At 49.1% G+C, this 17,064-nt stretch overlaps 2 protein-coding genes across 2 annotated transcripts in view; one reads left to right on the top strand and one right to left on the bottom strand.

Annotated features, from left to right (window-relative positions):
- MOB3A (MOB kinase activator 3A) overlaps positions 1 to 17,064 on the top strand; it is a 337,768-nt gene that overhangs the window by 124,012 nt on the left and 196,692 nt on the right. The window lies entirely within an intron of this gene.
- Positions 1 to 17,064, bottom strand: part of LOC110072446 (nuclear receptor ROR-beta) — a 28,449-nt gene that overhangs the window by 4,185 nt on the left and 7,200 nt on the right. The window contains exons 2-9 of the mRNA XM_020780805.3: positions 5,818 to 5,903; positions 5,326 to 5,467; positions 4,083 to 4,502; positions 3,013 to 3,134; positions 2,206 to 2,338; positions 1,666 to 1,773; positions 873 to 983; positions 655 to 767 (exon numbers count right to left, since the gene is read on the bottom strand). Of these exons, the coding sequence (XP_020636464.3) occupies positions 655 to 767; positions 873 to 983; positions 1,666 to 1,773; positions 2,206 to 2,338; positions 3,013 to 3,134; positions 4,083 to 4,502; positions 5,326 to 5,467; positions 5,818 to 5,903 (1,235 nt within the window). The remainder of the gene's footprint in view (positions 1 to 654; positions 768 to 872; positions 984 to 1,665; positions 1,774 to 2,205; positions 2,339 to 3,012; positions 3,135 to 4,082; positions 4,503 to 5,325; positions 5,468 to 5,817; positions 5,904 to 17,064) is intronic.

Raw genomic sequence — 17,064 nt, 5'->3', positions numbered from 1 at the left:
AGGCACAAGGGAACGCCATGTCACAGATTTAGTGATGAGGGAAAAAAAATACACACATGTTATTAAGATATAGTGAGATAGTGAGTGCTATTAAAAGACCATATGCTTAAACTAAAGTCCGAGAGAGATACTGTACACATAGACCTCTGGAAATGGGACCACTTTGGTTCAAACGGTTGACATAAGCAACTCTTCGAAATCACATTGGGGAACTAATCACTAATTGTTCAGAGAGAAAAATGAGAAAAGACCGTTTGGCCCTTAAATAATCCAGAAGCAAGATCAAGGGATACCTTTACTAAAATATAATCGTATGCCATCAAGTCAGTTCTGACTTAACAGCCACCCATAAGTCTAGGGTTCCCTAGGTAGAAAATGCTCAAGTGTGGTTCCCCCTTTCCCTCCTTCTGGGATTGTGTGTGGCTTGATCCGAAGGCCACCCAGGCTGGCTCTTCTCCGAGGAGGCCCCATGCAGGATTTGAACTCCCAACCTCTGGCTCCACAGGCAATAGACCTCAAACACTGAGCTATCCAACCCGTTCAGTATTCCAGAAAATACAGATACCCCGTCCAGCAGAATCGGGATGTTTCTTTCCTCTAAGGAGGATGCCCTTCCACTTTTTAGAAGAAGTTTTTCTTTATTTCTCTTTTTACCTTGGAAAGTCTGTCTTCGCTGGTGTTTTGCTTCTGGATCTCGTGCTGGAGAGCCAGGTAAATCTTGTCTTGAAGTTTTTGCACTTTCTTGGACTCCGACAGCCAGGGGCGATCTGGGAAAGAAGGACCCACAGCGTGAGCATTGCTTCCAGAGAACTGCAAACCCGCGTCAAAAAAAGGCACCGCGGTGGATGCTGAGGGGGCTGAAAAGCCCGTACCTGGGGAGAGCAGAACCGCAGCGGTGAAAAGCGCCACTTCTTCATCCGAGAGTTGGAGCCGACAAAGATTCCTCCCCAGCTCGAAGACGGAGTTGACAAGATCGTCGCAACCTGTAGAAAATGCGTAAAGTTTACCCCAAAAGCCACATCAGAAGCTACATCCCAACGCCGAACGTCTATCTCCGGACCTTCACGCGACAATGGGTGTCCCCTTGTGCAAGTTTTACAAACGTGGATTTAGACACACCTTTTCAAATCAATTTACAATATTATTTCAATTTGCGGCCATTATTTTAAACGGTTAGTTGATCTGATTGGTCTTTAGCCATCTTTCCAGTCAGGGTTGGGTGTTTACTTGAATTTATTGATTCTCTGGTTGAATTGCCTTTTACTCGTTCTTGCTTTATTTCTTTGTTTTGATTTTTATGCCGCCTCTCTGACCGACGGTCCCTCTGGGCGGTTCACAACAATGGCAATGACATAAAAATACAACGGCGTCAAAATGCCATTAAATTTAAGCTAAATGAAAGTAAATCGACATGGGTTTTTTAAACAATGAATGCAGAATTGGAAATTATGGCTTGGAGAGAATCTCCTGTCATTTTCAACCCAACAGAATGGCTAATGTACTCAGTGTACTGCCTGGGGCTGTGCTTTGTGGGTGGTGGACAACTCCAAGGCCCATGATCCCCCCCAACACACAGTTCTTCCATTTGGATTTCTACATGAGCAAAGTTGCCACCACCCCACATGATCAAAGACAACTCCATCGTGCCTCTCTCGGTTTTCTTACCGAGGGATTTGAACATCTGCATTCCGCCGTACTTCCCGCCAAAGAGTATTGTGTTATTCAATGGATTAAAAGCCCGGACCATCCTGATGAGAAGAACCTCCAGACAACCTGAGGCCAGGAAAAACCAGAGAAAGGATTCGTGAGGGGCAGAGATGGGTTGGCGCTGTGGCGCCTTTCCACTCTGCTGTTGTTATTATCAAGTTGCTTCCAACCGCTATATCCTCGGGGGATTACTACCAAGCCCACCCACGCCACCCCTGGAGGCCAAAAAATGTGGAAGTTTCAACCCTTGAATGAACGCTCTTCAAAATGTCCCTTGCTTTTCCCCACCCTGGGCGTCTCATCTTCCAGCACTATCTCTTGTTTCATTTTGCCCCGTCCCAGCTATCTAAGCTGCCTTTGACTCATGGCAACCCTATGAACGAGCACTCTCCAAATCTCCGATCCCCTACTGCCCCATTCAGCTCTTGTAAACTCAAAAGTCATGGCTTCCTTTAGGAAGTCAGTCCATCTCGTATTGGGTCTTCCTCTTTCCCTCACCTGCTTTGAGGAGGATGATCTGGTCATTCTGGGACAGCTCCATGAAGCCTTCAATCCGCTTGGCGAACTCCACAATGTACTGTATGGCGTTGGAGATCTGGATGGCGCACTCCTGCCACATGTCCTCGCAGCTCTGCAAGAGAACAGGACGGGGAGAAGGCGTCAAGTTCAGGAGAAGCTCTCGTCTTACTCAAGTAGGAAGAAAAAACCCAAGAGATTTGGAACTTGGTGTAGTTGATTGTAAAGATATCAGGACTCCAAGACCACCCCCAGCAGATGCTGAAAAATGTGGAAGTTTTGAACACAAGACATTGCATGCTCTCTGGCTCCCTCTAATGTCCAGTTGTGGTAAATACACCCCGGGAAAAAAGGGGTAAAAAGGGAGTCACAAAAGCCTTGTTTCAAAAACAACCCGAAAAGTTACGAGTTGATACAGTTCATTTTGGCCTTGTGAGGAGCATTTTCCGATCTCCTTCTCTCCCAGGAAGACTGCTGGAAAAGTTGGGGAATAGGAGAGAGAATTCGGCGTAGAAAGGAGTAAAAAGAAATGTGTACGAAATGGCCGAAATGGCAAAATAGTTTTGCAAGAAATTGTGAACAGGGAAAAATGGGACGAAACCATTCAGGGCTGCAGAAAACCCGTTTTAAAAAAATAAGAACATTTGTTTTTAAAAACTATGTTGGTTTGTTTTTTGAATAAACAGGCTATAAAATAGGACAAAGAGAGAAGGCAGAATCTGTTCTCCACCAGTTTCAAATGAGGAATATGAAATGGAGCTTCAGTAGACTGAGGCACTCTACCCCTACCTTGCTCTGCAGGTTCCTGATCTCTTCCTGAGAGTAGAGAGTCCAGATTAACCTCTTCAACTCTTCGCTGGTATACTGTGAAGTCTCTACGTGCGATTTGACCACGTTCTGTGCAAGACGCTCTGGAAAAGGCAACAGACACAAAGCTAAAGGACCCCCAGATCCAGCTAAAAATGTCTTTATGGGCCTCGTACTGTATTCAGTAAAGACATGATAGTGTCAAGATAGGATGAAGACAAAACCCTGTAAGGAAGATGAGGAGGGTCTTAAACTCGGTTTAAAGCACACAGTTTCGAAAAACCAGGGTGTTTAATGGACCGGGCAGCCACAGCCTGGCCCACCTCAGAAAATGTTGTGAAGTAGGGAAAGAAGAAGCAAGTCATGTATGCCCATTGAAAGATCCATGGGGTATGAAGATACAGTAATTCGTAAATATCAATAAACCATAAGGACCAGAAGCACAAACAGGCACAACAGGGGATTCTGTGTTAACAAGTCAGGGATAAAAAGGAGGTTATGAGGATGACATCCACTTCTTTGGGATCAGATCTTGCCACAAAGAGGCCAAGGTGATGATGATGATGCAATTCCTGGGGATGCCAGAGTCCAAGATGAAGAATGGGAAAAACTAACCAAGGACAGAGACATCTTGCCTCTGGAAGAAACCCACTTCAGGGGCCCCCTTCATCATCGGGGCTTTGGGAACAATATCAAGAAATTTCACACAGTGCTATAAGCAGCTGCAGATCTCACAAATGGCACCCTCAGAGCTACAAAAAACAGCAATATTAGGAACAGCACACATCCTGTGCTGATATTCAACAGATTTTTTTAGTTAAAACTTGTATCTGTTATATAATGCCAGTCAATGTTTTTATAATTTTGATGGACTGTGCCTAGTGTTTTTGAACTGCCATCATCTTCATCATCTTAGAATGGCAGACCTTGATGGGACCCTATGGATCCTCCAGTCCAGCCCCTCTCAAAGAGGGCCCGGTGGGGGATTCGAACCCCCAGCCTCTGCCTCCTCAGCCAGAGACCTCCACCCCTGAGCAATCCAGGAGACTAACCGATTTCCATCGCCGAAATGTCCGTGGCTAACTGGTTATTGTCCAGGGGGCCGTGCGGGAAGAGGGCCGGCGCCTCCAGCATGATCTCGTAGATAGATTCTTGTTTGATGAGCTTGGCATCGCTCAGATCCAGGCTGGACTGGTCGGGCGACGGCTGGGCAGAGGTGAGGAGGTCCAAGTTATAATAGGTGCTGTTCCCATCGGGGGTCAAGGGGAAGTCGAAGAGGAACCCGTCCGAGAGCACGGAGATGTCATCCAGGTCGGAGAACCCGCTGCTGACACTAGTGGTGTAGACCCTCGATAGGGTGTCCACCTCTTCCTTGGTGCCCCCACCGCCTTGCTCCTGGCTCTGCTGGTGCTTCTGGACCTCGGCGTAGAGGCTGTCCCGTTGCTTCTTCGACATGCGGCCAAACTTGACCGCTGCGAGACCACCCGGGTAGAAAGTGCAGAGAGAAAACGGCAGGTCAGGATGCGGCTGTCCATAAATGCTAATTGCCCTGCGTCCTGGTTCAGCTATCCTGCTTCCAGACACCTCTGACCCCGGTAGACCAACTTGCTTCCCACCAGATGTCCCGGCTTCTTCTGAACCGCCAACCCTGATAGGCTAACCTGCTTCCTGACTCGACGACCTGCCTGTTCCAGGATCCAAGAGGTTTCCTGCTTTAGATCTGAATGACTGTCTTCAGACCTCTGGCTCCGATAGGCCGGCCTGTTTCCCATCTCAGTGGCCAGCCGGCTGCTGGACCTCCAACCCTGATAGGCTACCCGCTTTGCATCTCAGCTGCCTGCCTGTCTCCAGTCTTCCCAATCTCACAGGCCAGCCTACTTCGCAGCCCACCTCCCTGCCTGCTTCTGGACCGCCAACCCTGATAGGCTACCTGCCTCATCTCTCACCTGCCTGCCTGTCTCCAACCCTGATAGGCCAGCCTCTTTCCCATCTCAGTGACCTGGCTTCTTCTGGATTTCCAAACCTTGACAGGCCCACTCTCTTCTTGCCTCCGGACCACCGAGCCTGATAGATCGCTTGTTTCATATCTCCACTACCTGCTTGTCTCGCCTGTTTCCCAGCTCGCCTCCAGGCCAGGCACCTTATCTTATCCACGCACGCCGTTCTTGAACCCACACAACCAGGGCACAGTCTAGCGCTTCCAGATGATCTCTTTCCCTTACACCCTCTTTAAACGCTGAGCTGCTACACCCGCCACTGGGGCTGCCAGCCGGGAAAGCCCAAGCTGAAACTCACCGTCACGGGACATGCCCAGTGCCAAACATTTCTGCAGGCGGCAGTGCTGGCACCGGTTTCTGTTCGTCCGGTCGATAAGACAGTTGCGCTGTCGCGAACAGGAGTAGGTGGCGTTATTCTGTTGGCTCCGGCGGAAGAAACCCTTTGTGGGAGAGATGAAAACAGGAAGAAAATGACATCGGGGAAGTGTAGCCCCTAAAAGCTCAGCATCTAGCTGAGATGAATTCGTTTTCTGAAGGAATCTCCTTTCCCCCTCAGATCTGAAATACCTACCCTGATGAGGAATCCTGTTAGACTCTGAAATCTGCCTGTTTTCATGTTTTTTTGTTAGCCCGACAAATGTACTACCTATTGCTGTATTTGAATGAACCTTTAACCAAAGGGTTGTTTTCCCCAATTCCCTACCCTCTCTTCTGTCCTTCCTTGGCCTGCCAAATATTTTGGCAGAGCCGGAGCTATCAGGATCTGTTAAGTTGTCAAAAGACCACTCACTTTGCAACCTTCGCAGGTAATCACGCCATAGTGGATCCCGGAAGATTTGTCTCCACATATCTTGCAGGGGATAACTTCAATTTGTGCTGTAAAAGGAGAAGAGGGAATAAGAGTAAGCCCCATGTTATTTTTTTGCTTTTAAGATTCCCCCAACACACATTTTAAAAGGACATGAGAAGATCCGTACCCCAAAAGACCAAGGTGGCAGGAAAAGAAAGCACTCTCTCTCTCTCTCTCTCTCTCTCTCTCTCTCTCTCTCACCTCCATGAATTTATCCTATCCTTCTTTACACCTGCCCATTTGGTAGCTGCCACAATGTCTTGAGTCAGGGAGTTCCGCCGTCTGCATGTCTTCCATTTGTCCCAGATCACGCACTATAAAAGCTTCATGGGGTGAGTTTTAGGACTGCGAGAGAGGGAAAACTGTGTTTCCCCATTAGCTTGGCAGAATTATTTACATCTTTGTGACTCCTCCCTTTTGGTGGGAGAGCACCTTTCAGATCAAAATGTTTTCTACACCGCAGGATGCACAAACCACAGAAAAATGGGAGCCGGCGTGATTTGTTCCTCATTCAAGCTCGACGGGGCTAACGATGGGCTCTCTAAAAAGGAGACACTTAAGAAGATTTCGGAAGGGTAAAGATTGCCAACTGATGTCCGGCCACATTCGCTCTTAGACGAGGCGAATCCGATAGAAATCAGAAATCAGGACATTTGAAGGACAGAGACAAGTAAAAAAAATCACTCATCTGTGCCTTCATAAACAAAAACAAACAAAAATCATAGTGAGCTGCTCAAGGCACAGCAACCATGGCCGGTTGAAAAAGTTGGCAACCTTGCATGGGGGGGGGGCTTGGGAAATTCAGTAAGGTTTGCAATTTGAAGTACTCCCAGTAGAGGGCAGACTAGTCCTTGAAACAAACCAGGTTTAATCCAGCAGCATCACATACCGCGGACTTCTTGAGTCCGGCTGGTTCTTGGGGTTGGGTGGGTTTGGCAAAACAAAGCCCATCATCCCCCACCCAGGAAGACCGAGGGGGATTTTGGGACTTGCTGTCCAAAGAAACATCCGTATATCTTCTGGATATTATGTTCTGGTTGGAAACGCTTTGCAGATCGAATTTCTTTGCAATCCTTGTGTCAGGTTCTATTAAAAATGTTTCCAGCTTTCCACACAGAATGGGGAAGACCATGAACGAGAGAGAGAGGGAGAGGGAGAGAGAGAGAGAGAGAGAGAGAGAGAGAGAACGAGGCTTCCACGTGGCCGGCAAACGTCACATTCGAACCAGCAGCTTTGGGTTTTATAGACAGCCAGTCAACGGCCGCCCTTCAGCAGCTCAGGTATCAATCAAAGTGCAATATTAAATAATTGTTTAAAAATTAAGTTTAATGCTTAGGTCTTCCCCTTAAGCATGCCCTGAAGCTCCACTGCATTTGTTTCTGACACATACAAGTTGTCAGGCTTCACCTGCGGAACTCATTGCCACAAGAAGTCAATGCCAGCTCAGACAGTTTTGAAATGGAGGAAACCTGACAGAGCAGAGCCCCCCCCCCAGTCCCTATGTGAGCTGGCTAGGGTCATTTGGACAGGAACAGCCTCCCCCAAAGTAAAAAATTTTCCCCACACATCTGGGCCATATTTTCAAACAAGGTTCACATTCTCACTACCTCGAAAAGCCACGGGTTGGTATTTCAAAAAGCAGTAACTACTTCCGTGTCTCATATGTCCTCCAGCAACTGGTGAATGAACTGTGGTGTGTTTTCAGAAACGATGAGGGCTAGCAACTTGGTCCTCCCACCTGCCTCCCAAGTCCAGCCGCTTTTCTTGTGGCCTGCTGTTCCTCTGGATCATGCAGCCAACCCCACTCTTCTCCTCGTGCTTGCATCCCCACAACCCAAAAGGCTGCATGTGGCCCTGAAGGTTTCAACCCGGGGGAGCTAACCGCATTTCGGATCGATGACAGGCTGGCCTAGATTTGTCTCACTTTTGCCAGGAAAAACCACTGCAAAACCCTGCGCCCTTCCCAGATGTAAGAGAAGCGACGGCCACAGCTCACATACAGCTGGGAGTTTGGCAGAAAGGCTAAGACAGATGGTCCTGAAATGGGTCAGAGAATCACGGAATTGTGAAGTTGGAAGGGGTCCCGGAGGCCATCCAGTCCACCACCCCCACCCCCGCTCAAGGCAGGAATCCCAGTCCAAGCCGATCCGTCAGAGTGTGGTCCCATTTCCTCCTGAAGGCCTCCAGCGTGGGAGCGCTCGCCACCTCCCGAGGTCGTGGGTCCCGTCGTCGTACTGCTTGAACAGTTAGGAAGCTTTTCCAAACAAAATCAAATTCCAAAATCTGGCTTCCTGTCACCTACGCCCATGACAAAGTCTCCTGCACACTGCGAAGACGGAGGACGGATCCTGCCCCTCCTCAGTAGTCTTTGAAAAGGGCTCTCCCTCTCTCCTCTCCGTCTTCTTTTCTCAAGACTAAACAGGCCCAGTTCTTTCCAGTCTTCCCTCCTTATAGGGCTTGGTTTCCAGCCTCCTGATCTTCCTTCTTGCCCTCCTCTGAACTTGCTCCAGTTTGTCATCATCCTTCTTGAAGTGGGGTGTCCAGAACTGGAACACAGGACTCTAGAGTAAGCCAAACCAGTGCTGAATAGAGATGGATCTAGTACTTTGCAGGACTCTGAGACTAGACTTGTTAATGCAGCCTAAACGCGCATTGGCCTTTTTTGCAGCCACATCACACTGTTGGCTCCTCTTCAGCTTGTCATCTACAACAATTCCTAGATCCTTCTCACTTGTAGTTTTGCTGAGCCAGGTATTTCCCCCATCTTGGAACTGTGCTTCCCCCCCCCCCATGTGCAGGACTTTGCGCTTATCCCTGTTGAGTCTCATCCTGTCGTTTTCACCCTCCAGGCTTCAGCCTATCCAGATCCTTTTGATTTCCATTTCGGTCTTCCAGGGTGTTAGCTATTCCACCTGATTTTGTGTCCTTCGCAAATTCCACACCTCGCCATGGCAGAATGACAATATTTCATCTCTCTCTGGGCCTTGATGGCACAAACTGTAAAGAACGTAGAGATTATTGAGTCTGCTTCGGGCCAGATCATTGGTCCAGCCCCACATGATTAGGTTTGATCAGAGATGAGAAAAGTTACTGTTGAGGCAGGTGGGAAGTCATGAATCTTGTAAGGCTTGAGAGAACAGGACAGGCCCACCATTGGCGAGTGGGCGTCGCAGCTCAAGGAGGACTCGAACGCAGAGCTCCAGAGCCCTGGCTGGAAACCAAACCACAGGGCCCAGCTGATTCTGAACAATCCACCCTGAACCGTCTGCGTCGGCTGGCACAGGGCAGAATCGGCAATGCCACGTGGCAAGAGGGGGCCTCCCTGGAAGAAGCGGGATCGGGACGCTTTCTGGATTTTTAAAAAAGCTGCCAAAAGGTTGAGACGAGCAGGAACTTCCGCCAGGCGCAGAAGGAGTCGGCAAACTCAGGCCTCGTGGTACAACCTCCCCCTGCGGAGAGACGGGTTCAGGCAAGAGGCCAAGAATTTTTCCAGCTGGGACATTTCCCAGTTTTGTGGCTCACGGGGAAAAGTTCTGCAAAGTTTTCCTGCTACTCTGAAATCTCCCGAAAAAACCCTCACAGCCAAGGAAACACTCTGCCACACAAGCCTTTCAAGAGTGGAGTGGAGTGAAGCAAAGATTGGGGGGGGGCAGTGCTCAAGAACCCCTTAGCTGTGGGCTGGACTAGATGACCCTTGAGATCCCTTTCATCCTGCGTTTCTGTTTCAATGGGAACTTCCATGGATTCCGATCCCACTTCTCCAGACAGGGAAAAGGACATGGTACATCTCCTGTGAACACTCCTCTGTCTGAAGGAGGGGCTGGTTCCCTGTGGGGAGCCTCTCACCGAAATGAATCCGTCACTCTCAAAACTTCTGTAACTTCATTTTTTTAAAAATCCCCCCATTCTTTCTTAAAGAAAAGAACCAACTAGGCTTCTTTCCGACTCTCCCTTAGCAGAACGGCGCCGGCGGCTAGGAAACCCAGCTCGAAAACAAACAGCGGATGTGTTCGGCCACTCCACCCGTGGTTTGGGAGTCAAGCGTCCTCTGAGCATCTGCAGAGCGCCTGTCTCTCAAACCAGGAAACCTCTCTGGGTTTTTTTGATCCCCGGATCGGCTGACAGGTGAGCGACGAAAACAACATTCTGCAGGCTCGACTGGGTGAGAAATACTTTCCACTTGGGCGTGCCGGCTTGTGACTCACGCCAAGGCGGACAGAGAGAGAGAAGTTTTATGTTCATTCAGATGGCCTCCTCTTCCTCCTCCACCACCACCTCAAGGAGAGCTCATCCATTGCGAGAGGCGCTCGGGGCCCTTTCCAAGACATTCGGGACCATTGTGCCCATTTTACGGGCAGCAGCACTGAGGCACTCACCCAAGGGGCCCCTGTTGATTCAAAATAAAATCTTGTGTTTCTTTGAGCGTGATCCAAACCTCCCGGTGTGTAATGGCACATTTGTAGGTCTGAGCGATGAGGACCAAAGCTGGAAAACAGTACGACCACAACATCCGTGGGGGATTGGTTCCAAGCCCCCTGCAGATGCCGGAAACCGTGGATAATAGCAAACACTATGCATTACATAAGTCTCTGATTCCCTCCAGTGGCCACTTCCGGCAACACACCTTGGAAACATATATTTCTGGGCAGGGGGTGTTATTTAGTATTTTCAGGCAGTGGATAACTGAAACCATGGGTCCTCCTGATACTACAAATACTGTGGTCTTACTACGTATATGTATATATATAACTAATAATAATAATAATTTATCTTCCGGTCTGGAAATGGCATGAGACCCCTTCAGATGTGTTTCAGGAGACCAATCTGCAATTTTCCAGGTCTTTCCCCAGAAACTCAGATCTCACCCCAAAATAATTCTGCCTGTTTTAAGGCTTGAGAGAGAGGCTGCTTTGCCAGGTAGACTGCTCCTGGACAGGAGGATCCCTTACCCTCCCGGTTTCATGGCTAGTTGCCATGGATATATTTATGCTGTTTTGCGTTTTTTAAAATTTTAATTTTAATATATTTTTATTTTCTTAGCATAAACCTTCGCTGTGGGGGGGGGCGGCGAAAGAGGAGGTTCGGCAGAAGCCCCCGGGTACTTTCAGAAGCCCCAAACCCATGGCCAATGGGTGCCCCCCTTCCCTGAAACATATAGTAGACAAATATATACTGCTCCTGTGTCTGGAGGTTCAACTAAAAAAAGAGCCTGGGTAACATTTAATTTACATGTATTTTGTGCCGCCCCCTCTCTGGTTCTCCCTTCTCATATAACGCCATCCTGATTCAATAACTCATAAAGCATTATGACATTTAAGTCTCTGACCTGATCACACACACACACAGAGAGCCCTGGTTCCCTTTCAGAGGACGGGGTCGCTTACATTCCTGTGAGGCAAGTCCAGCCGAAACAACAATAAAAGTATGCAGAACCACAGGGGTGGTTAAGTAATCCAATTTTTAAAAAAATGATAATTGCCCTCTCTGCGGCACAACCACCCTGCGAGGGAGGCTCCTCTTTTTCCATTGCACAACCGAGGCCCCAAGTCGCCCACGCAGCCCATTGGTGCAGATCCACGCAATAGTGGCTTTCGGGGGGGGGGGGCAAGGCAGCCACATCCTCCGGTGTTGCAGGCAGACTAAAAACCCAATTTCTGACTCCTTTGATTTTCCCACGAAGATTCGCCCTCCTCTTCTGGTCCTTTTTTTTTTTTGAGATGCACAACAACCCCGCAAGGTGGGTCACTCCGGACACACACCCCCGGCGGGCGCGTCGACCCAACTCGTTGCCAAGGAGCTGTTTCTTGTGACTTCCTTCCTCGCACGGCGAGGGGGATGAAACGTCAGCCAGGGTTACATAACCACCATCTGCTAAACAGATTCCTGGCGTCCAAACAGGTTCCAGGCAGGGAGAGGCCCGATCCATCCTCGGGCCACGAGGGGCCTGGCCGGTTGACTCAGCGGCCGCTCGCCGTTGGCCGCCGGGCCCGTCCGTCAAGCGGGTGGATTCACCCTGTCCCAGTGACATACTTTCCTCCTGGCCTCTAATCTAACTTAACAAGGCTCTTGTGTAACACCGGTATTAGCTAAATCCCAAAGCCCTCCTTAGCCCGGGTTGGCACACATGGGTACACAGCGGAGCAGGCGGTTTTTCTACAAAGATCCCCAACTCTGGATTTCCTTTTTGGTTCAGAGGAAAAAAATTGGGGAGAAGAAACAAAATCGCAAAAGCAGCGTGGTCTAGCGTTCAGGTCAGAATTCAGGAGGCCTTGGTTCAAATCCCCGCTCAGCCACAAAGCCATTGGGTGAATTGGGGCCAGTCGGAGGTTTGCCAGCTGGATCCACCTTGCAGGGTTGTCGTGAGAACGAAGCGGGGAAGAGGAGAGGGGCGGGTGCCCCCCCCACACCCCGGGGATGGCAAAGCGAGAGGTACGGAAGGTGAGCGAATGTGGGGGGGAGGAAAGAGAGAGAAAGCAAGAGTGGTCGAAGAGAGGGATACGGTTTTTAACGGTCAAGGTTTTTAGGGTCATTACGACCTTGCAAAGCGGGATGTGGTTGTCAGAAAGAAAGAGGGACTGGCTCGAAGTTAGACAATTTCGTGGGGGTGCCCACCGGGGCGTCTCTCGGGCACTGTAACCCTTACACCGCACTGCCAACGGGTGCCTGGGGTTTCCGGCCACCCATGGTCTTAACTAACCCCTTCGCTGGTTCCTCTTCACCTTGAGGATATCCAGACGGGATGGAAGACCTCTCCGGCTTGGGGATCAAATCCAGCCCACTTCAAGAAAAAGGGGGGGGGGAGAGAACAGATCCCCCTCCACGAGGAGCAAACCGCACGACACACCCACCCGCTCCTCTCCTGGATCGGTCGAGCGAGCGAAAGACAGACCAGGCCCGATGCCAGCTTCCTAAAACCGAAGGGACGAGTCACGGGCGGCAACGCCTAGAAGGTTTCGGAGGAGCAGGCGGTACCCTTGCCCGGCCGGTCGACATTCCTCGGGCAGAAGCTGCCAGGGGCGTGCCCGCCGACTCAAGCCAGCCAGAGCCCTCCCGGGTCCCAGCCGAATCAACCCGGCACCGTTTCTTCTGGGATGTAACTGGGAACAAAATGTAGGCATGGTGCCGTCCGATGAGCCACATGCCAACATCTTTGCCCCCTACCCTGGGCTGATGGCCATCTGGGCAACCTCTGGATCTCCTCCCCCCCCCCAACACACAAGGAAAAAAGAAGAGGAAGGAATGGATCCCTCCAAATCAAATTGCACATTGGATTTGAACTCAAGACCGCTGTGTGTGTCTACACTGTACCGTTATGGGCGTTGGGTAACATTTTAGCTGTCTTCTCTGATCGACCGCTGCACGGATCTCTTTTGGGGCAGGGCGCTGTGCGTCATGAGCCAGCTGGAATCCTGGGAAATTGTTCCCCGTCCATAATGCTTTGCAAACGATGTCGGTCAAGGCACGGATCAATGTTGTGGAATAAGGACACCCACAAACACACACCCCAGGAAGGGAAGCAATTAAGGCCTGAACGCCCTGAGGGTTCACAGCCGGAGTCGGTGCCTGATGGATTTCGGAGGACAACACTCAAGGGGAGGGGGGGGGCGCGAGGCAGGAGAGGAAGCAACCGGGTCAGAACGGGGGGGGGCCACAGGGGCAACCCACCGGGGCTCCTTTTTGTTCTCAAACCCCCTTCTCCGAATCACATCTGCTTGGGGGTCACGCCTCGCCCTTCTGGAACCCAGGCCTCCCTTCCTCAGGAAAAAGTTCCAGAGCAAAGTTCAGGCGCAAAGGGGCAAGAGGAAGAGAGAGAAAAAGAGAATCACTGTGCATGTGCAAAGGGCCTTTCCTCTACCCACTGAGCAACCGCTGCTGGAGTTCATAAGCTCAAGTTGGATTCCATACATGGCTCTCTTCTTTCAAGCCCAGGAAGAAAAGAGAGATCTAAATAAACAGAACGCAGGCCAACCAGATTAGGATGAATGCGTGCAAGAACTTTTCCTCTCATTTATTTATATATTTGTCTTGTTTCGTTTGCTTATTTAAAACTGGGGGGGGGGGAGGAACAAGGGGACAAAAAACCCCCACAAATGCCTAGAAAATCGAGAGAAGAAAACCAAAGTGCTCCCAGTTCAAAGAGGCAGGAACTTGGTATCCAAGTTTTAAACGGGATGGGCCAGAAGAGGCGAACGATAATAGATCCAGAAAGAAGAGAGAAGGAAAAAGTCTCAAGTCCGGCTGAATCGAATCAAACTGGAACAGAATCGAACTGAAATTGAATTGAATTTGCATTGAATTGGCCGGTTCGGTCGGGACTCGAACACGGGTTTCCTGTTATGCTGTTGAGCTGTCCAACAACTGCACCACAATTTCTATCACAAACTTGGGGGGAAAGGCAGGCTTGGGTGATACACCCCTTTTTTTTTGAAGTGGGGGAAGAGAAGGCAAAGAACTGAGTTCGAGAAGAGAAAGGACAGGAGGGGAAAAAATGAGAGCATGGATTCTGTTGCATAAGGAGCACCAGAAAAGAGGGTGTAAGCAGGTAGAGAGAGGTCTCAGGCAGCAACGAATGAAAATTTTTTTTTAAATCCTCAGCTTTCTACACCTAGCAAATTTTGCAAATTTCTGAAAAATCTCACGAACCCGAATCTTTGCCAGACGAATTTTCACCCATTGCGAAAAATCTTAAGAAACCTGATGTTCTTTAGTTGAACTGCCGCCCTCCCGCTCATTGGGAGGAAGGGCAAAGGAATTACTGCGTGGAAGCTCACCCACTTTAGAATGCGCTGGTTGACAATCTAGAAATGTTGAATTTGCATCTTTGTCTAAATCAGGTTTCTAGCCCTCAGTGTTGCAGAAAGTAATGGCCCAGTTTCTGTTTGTGACAGGGCAGGGCTTGCATGGAGACTTGGAAATGATGCTTCATGCCTGCTCTCCCGGTATTATCAGGCATAGCTACCAGGTTTATTGATAAGGTCTAGAAACTTGGGTTTTTTTTAAAGGGAAAAACTAGGATCCTTTCCTGTGATTCCTACTAGGCATTCTTAATGTTCCTGCAAGTTTTCAGTGCTCTGGCATTCTTCCACAAGATTCTTCCACAGATTATTATATGCAAATAACTGAAACTCTGATTTGCATAAACCTAGGGTGTGAAATTATGGGATTTCCTCCCCCCACTTGGAAATCTGTTGCCGCCCTGCCCAGAAACATCTCCCAGAAAGATCCCAAAATATTTCTGATTGAGGGACGTCCATGCTACAAGTGGGTGGGTTTTTTTATTATTATTCTGAGCCTTAACATTAAGTTCTTATTTATTTACTCAAGCTTCCTCCTCCATATAGTTCAGAGCCCCTCCTATTTCACAAGCCCCCCTCCCTTTTCATTGCACAACAGCCCCACGAGGTAGGCCACTGGCTCAACTGAGTGGCCCCTGTGACTGAACCAGGATTTGAACCCAGTACTCCCCAGTCTTCTGTACCTATCTTGTTAACCACGACGCGAACTGGCCCTCTATTCTTAAACTAGGGGGTGGTTATTTATGCCATGGATGACTCCAACCCGTGTCTCGTGCAGAAGACAAGATGAAGCCACAAAATTTGGACTGCTCCCATCTGTGGCTGTTATTCTAAGCTGGGCATCATTCCTGTTTTTCAACAAAATTTAGTTATTGCACAATTTTCAACCACAAAGCCATCTGATCGACTTACTAGTACTGTATTTTGACCAATATATAAGAGAGATATAAAGTCACCCTTGGGAAACCCAAACGTTTTGTTTAAAAAACTCCATTCCATTTCTTTTCCGGATCATAACCAAGCCGTAGGCGTTGCAGAAGCGTCCACTCTAAGAAAAAACTCTTAACATGAGCAAGAGAAACCTGCTCAATGAGAAACATTGGCCGCTTGACCGTTTCTCCCAATATATTTGCAATCAGTACAATTCTTTCTCCTGATTGCACTTTCTTTCCAACCCACCGGCCGATTTGCCTCCAGATTGTGCCACCTTCTAAATTTCAGGCAAAGGCCCTTCTCTTCCACCTTAGTTACAACCCCACATTGCTTTACTTATTTATGTATATTTATTTATTGTGCTCCTTTGCTGCCTTCCTCCCGGCAATAGGATTCGCTTGTGGTTCTCTAAATGAGACAGGACTTAAAACTAAACCCAAGAAACACTAAAAATAATTATTAAACACAGAACACGATATTTCGAATCCTAGACTCATGGAGTTAGATGGGTCACTAAGGCCATCAAGTCCAACCTCCTGCTCAAGCCAAATCCAAGCAGATCGGACAGTTGATTGTCCAATTCTTTTTTGACTGCGTCCAGCGTTGTAGTGCTCACTCCCTCCCGAGGTCATGGGTCCCGTCGTCATACCGCTCTAACAGTTCAGAAGTTTCCCCCCCCCCCCGATACTCAGCCCAAATCTGGCTTCCTGTTGCTTGAGCCCATGATCATGTGCCCTGCCCTCTGGGAGGATCGAGAACAGATCCTCTTCTCCTTATTATGATTATAGTTTTACTATGATGATGACTATTACTATGATTGGTTGCTGTTTGGTTTCGAGAAACTTTGTGCAAACTCTTGAACAAAAATTCGGCAAAGGCGAATCAGACCAGCCAGGACTCCATCCGCCATGTACATAAAATAGCGAGACATGATATTTCTGTGCTGGCTCCGCCTCGCTTCTCTCACTCTCTCCAGCCGGTTCTGGGTTTCCGATTCTTCCCCACCGCCCTCCCTTCCTCTCTGCCCCCCCTTTCCCCGGATAAATCTAGGTTACTGGGGCAGTGTTTAATACTTGCCATCTACGTAACCCAGCGATCTCGCCTGGGCAAAAACATGCAAAGAAGGAGCCCCCCCCCCAAGCAAAGCCACAAGAAGTGGGGGGAGAGGAGAGTTTTTGGGGAGAAAGAAAAAGGCAGGGGAAAACAGCAAGAGGAAAGTTGAGAAGGAAATTAAAACGTCTAGAGCAGATGTTTCATTTCCGAGCGTCTATGGAGGTTTCCACCGAAACACAAAGCAGAGAGGGAGAAAACCCGGTTACGAGATTCTCCAGAAAATGTTTTTCCTTCAATCCGGCAGAGATGTTTGCGTGCGAGGAGGTTATGGCGAGGCACGGGCCCTGAACCACCCTGCTTCGAGGGGGATTCAATGATCTGCCCCAACTGGCAGGTTTAGAGGCCA

This window comes from Pogona vitticeps, chromosome 7, assembly GCF_051106095.1.
Source record: "Pogona vitticeps strain Pit_001003342236 chromosome 7, PviZW2.1, whole genome shotgun sequence".
Lineage (NCBI taxonomy): Eukaryota > Metazoa > Chordata > Lepidosauria > Squamata > Agamidae > Pogona > Pogona vitticeps.
This window is presented reverse-complemented; position numbering and strand designations above follow the sequence as displayed.